General features: G+C 39.4%; 1 protein-coding gene across 1 annotated transcript; it reads right to left on the bottom strand.

Moving 5' to 3' along the window:
• Positions 1 to 853: 853 nt before the first annotated feature.
• LOC106881693 (uncharacterized) lies at positions 854 to 1,306 on the bottom strand. The gene has a single exon (XM_014932159.2). It carries the CDS (start codon positions 1,304 to 1,306, stop codon positions 854 to 856), a length of 453 nt encoding a protein of 150 aa, XP_014787645.2.
• Positions 1,307 to 2,779: the final 1,473 nt, after the last annotated feature.

Raw genomic sequence — 2,779 nt, 5'->3', positions numbered from 1 at the left:
TAGTGCATGAAAAAGAGGAAATGTGAGGAAGAGACGTATTTTGATTTATTGGGGTTGGGTATGTGAAAAGCTTTATTGTTACATGTGGGTGAAACACATAATGTTTCTAGGACTTGGTTTTGCCGAAGTGGGTGGGTTATCTGAAGAACCTCGTATTGCCAGACATCTTGATCCACTATCATCTCTTTCATCAAGATGTTGGGGTCTTCAGATACCCAACATCCTGAAATCTGTCCTCCTCACTTCATCCCATGTCTTCCCGTGTCTCCCTCTTCCACATTGCCATCCACTTTCAGTGATTAGCACTTCTTTATACAGCTGTCTTCATTCATATGCATCACAAGTCCAAACCTACATAGTCTTCTCTCTTGCATGCTGCATCTGATTCCTCTTATACCCAACTCAACACATTTACACTTTGTCATAAATGCATACTGATGTTGCACATCCAGTGGAGCATTCTACCTTCATTCCTTTCCAGTCTCTGCATGTCCTCTGGATTCAGAGCCCATGTCTCCCTGCCATGGAGTATAGCCACTTGTACACAAGCATCAAACAATCTACCTTTCACTCTGAGAGAGAGAGAGAGAGTCCTTTTGTTGCCAACAGATGTAATAGCTCTCTGATCTTCCTCCATCCTATTCTTATTCTAGAAACAATACTTTCAGAAATTCCTCCACCATTGATAATTTGGTCACCTAGGTAACAGAAACTATTTACAACCTCAAGAGGGCATCCTGAGCATCTGAGAGAGTCTAACTCCCATGTGTCCTTAGTGTTTATTCTTCTTGCGCATCTGCCACATATGAAGACAACTTTATCTATTAATCTACCTGTGATTCCATTGCACCTCTTATGTGTTCACAGCTTTACCTTGGGTGCAGTGAATGGAAATACTTCCAACTCCTTTCCTACATATTGAGTAGCGCCATTTACCCAACAGAAAGAGAGTCTTATCTGCTTTCTTGCTAACAACAACTTTGGTCTTTGTTAGGTTAACTTTAAAGTCCTTTGATTCCTGGTTTTGCTCCCATACCAGGAATTTCTTCTCCAATTCTGCTACAGATTCTGTAATAGGAGTGAGGTCATCTGCATATAAAAGTTCCCACGGGCATCCAGTTTTGAATTCCTCTGTTATGGCCTGGAGGACTGTAATGAATAATAGTGGATTGAGAACTGAGCTCTGGTGAGCCCCTACTTGTAAGCTAAATTCATCACTGTATTCATAGCTGACTCTCAGTCTACTGATAGTACCACTATACATGGCTTGTACAGCTGTAACAAGCCATTCATCTATTCCTAACATTCTTAGAGACCACCAGGTCAACAAAAGCTAAGGACAATGGCTTACTTTTGACCAAGTACTTTTCCTGCAGCTGTCTCACTAGGAAGATGGCATCTGTGGTACTCTTCCAGGTACAAAACCAAACTGCATCTCATTTAGTTTAATTTTATTCCTAATCAATTGAGCTATAACTCCTTCTGTAACTTTCATGACCTGGTCCAGTAGTTTGAAACCTCTGTAGTTGTTTCTATCTAAGACGTCACCTTTACCCTTGTAACAGCAGCTAACTATAATACTACTACACCAGTAAATGGGGATGGTACCTTTCTGAATAACCTGATTAATTATATGAGTGACTAGACTGTATCTTATGCTGCCAGTGATACGTCGGTAGTAAGACCTGATGGTCCAGAGGCTTTCCCTGTCTTCATATCCTTAATTGCCTTATTTATTATATTGTTGTCAACTCTGATGTTGGTTCCTCAGTTGGTTTAATATTTGAAAGACTCTCCTTCTCCCATGCATTTTCCACATTTTATAACCTTTCATAGTGGCACTTCCATGCATCTTTCTTCTCTGAGTCACTAAGTGCAAGCATACCATTATCCACACATTTCTCACCCTATATATGTCTATCTATCTATCTATCTATCTGTCTGTCTGTCTATCTACCTTTCTATCAATCTATCCATCTATCTATCTTATTTCATTATTGCACAGAAGGGGCTAAACATAGAGGGGACACACAAGGACAGACAAAGGGATTAAGTCAATTAGTTCGACCCCAGTGCATAACTGGTACTTAATTTATAGACCCCGAAAGTACGAAAGGCAATGTCGACCTCGGCAGAATCTGAACTCACAAAGTAACGGCAGACGAAATACTACTAAGCATTTCGCTCAGAGAGCTAACGTTTCTGCAAGCTTGCCGCTATCTATCTATCTGTTTATCTATCTATCTATCTTTCTATCTGTCTGTCTGTCTGTCTGTTTGTCTGTATCTGTCTGTCTGTCTCTTTCTAAATATATATATATATATATATATATATATATATATATATATACATACATATATACACAAATAACAACAGATGGATTGCAGTTTACCTAACTTGGAATTTGCAATTCAGTTGGATCAAGAGTGTACAGAGTGCAGTGCAAAGGGTGCACCGTTTGTACCCATGTGCAACCTTGATGACTTGTTGTATATTCAGTCGGCCATTTGTGATTGTGTACACAACCAGAGTATAAATCCATGTTTACTTTAGTAAGTACATATTTGTCCTCAAATATTGTTTGTACAGTCACAATAGCGATATCATCAACCTGACCTTGGTGCTTTACCATTTAAGTACCTGATTCACTTGAATCCTGGAAATTTATATACTCTTTTACTGTTTTACTTGTTTCAGTCATGTAACTGTGGCCATGCTGGAGCACCGCCTTTAGTTCAACAAATCGACCCCAGGACTTATTCTTTGTAAGCTATTGAAG

The sequence above is a fragment of the Octopus bimaculoides genome, chromosome 4 (assembly GCF_046866305.1).
Source record: "Octopus bimaculoides isolate indiv1 chromosome 4, ASM4686630v1, whole genome shotgun sequence".
In the NCBI taxonomy this organism is placed as follows: domain Eukaryota; kingdom Metazoa; phylum Mollusca; class Cephalopoda; order Octopoda; family Octopodidae; genus Octopus; species Octopus bimaculoides.
Note: the sequence above shows the minus strand (reverse complement) of the source record. Positions and strands in the feature narration are given on the sequence as shown.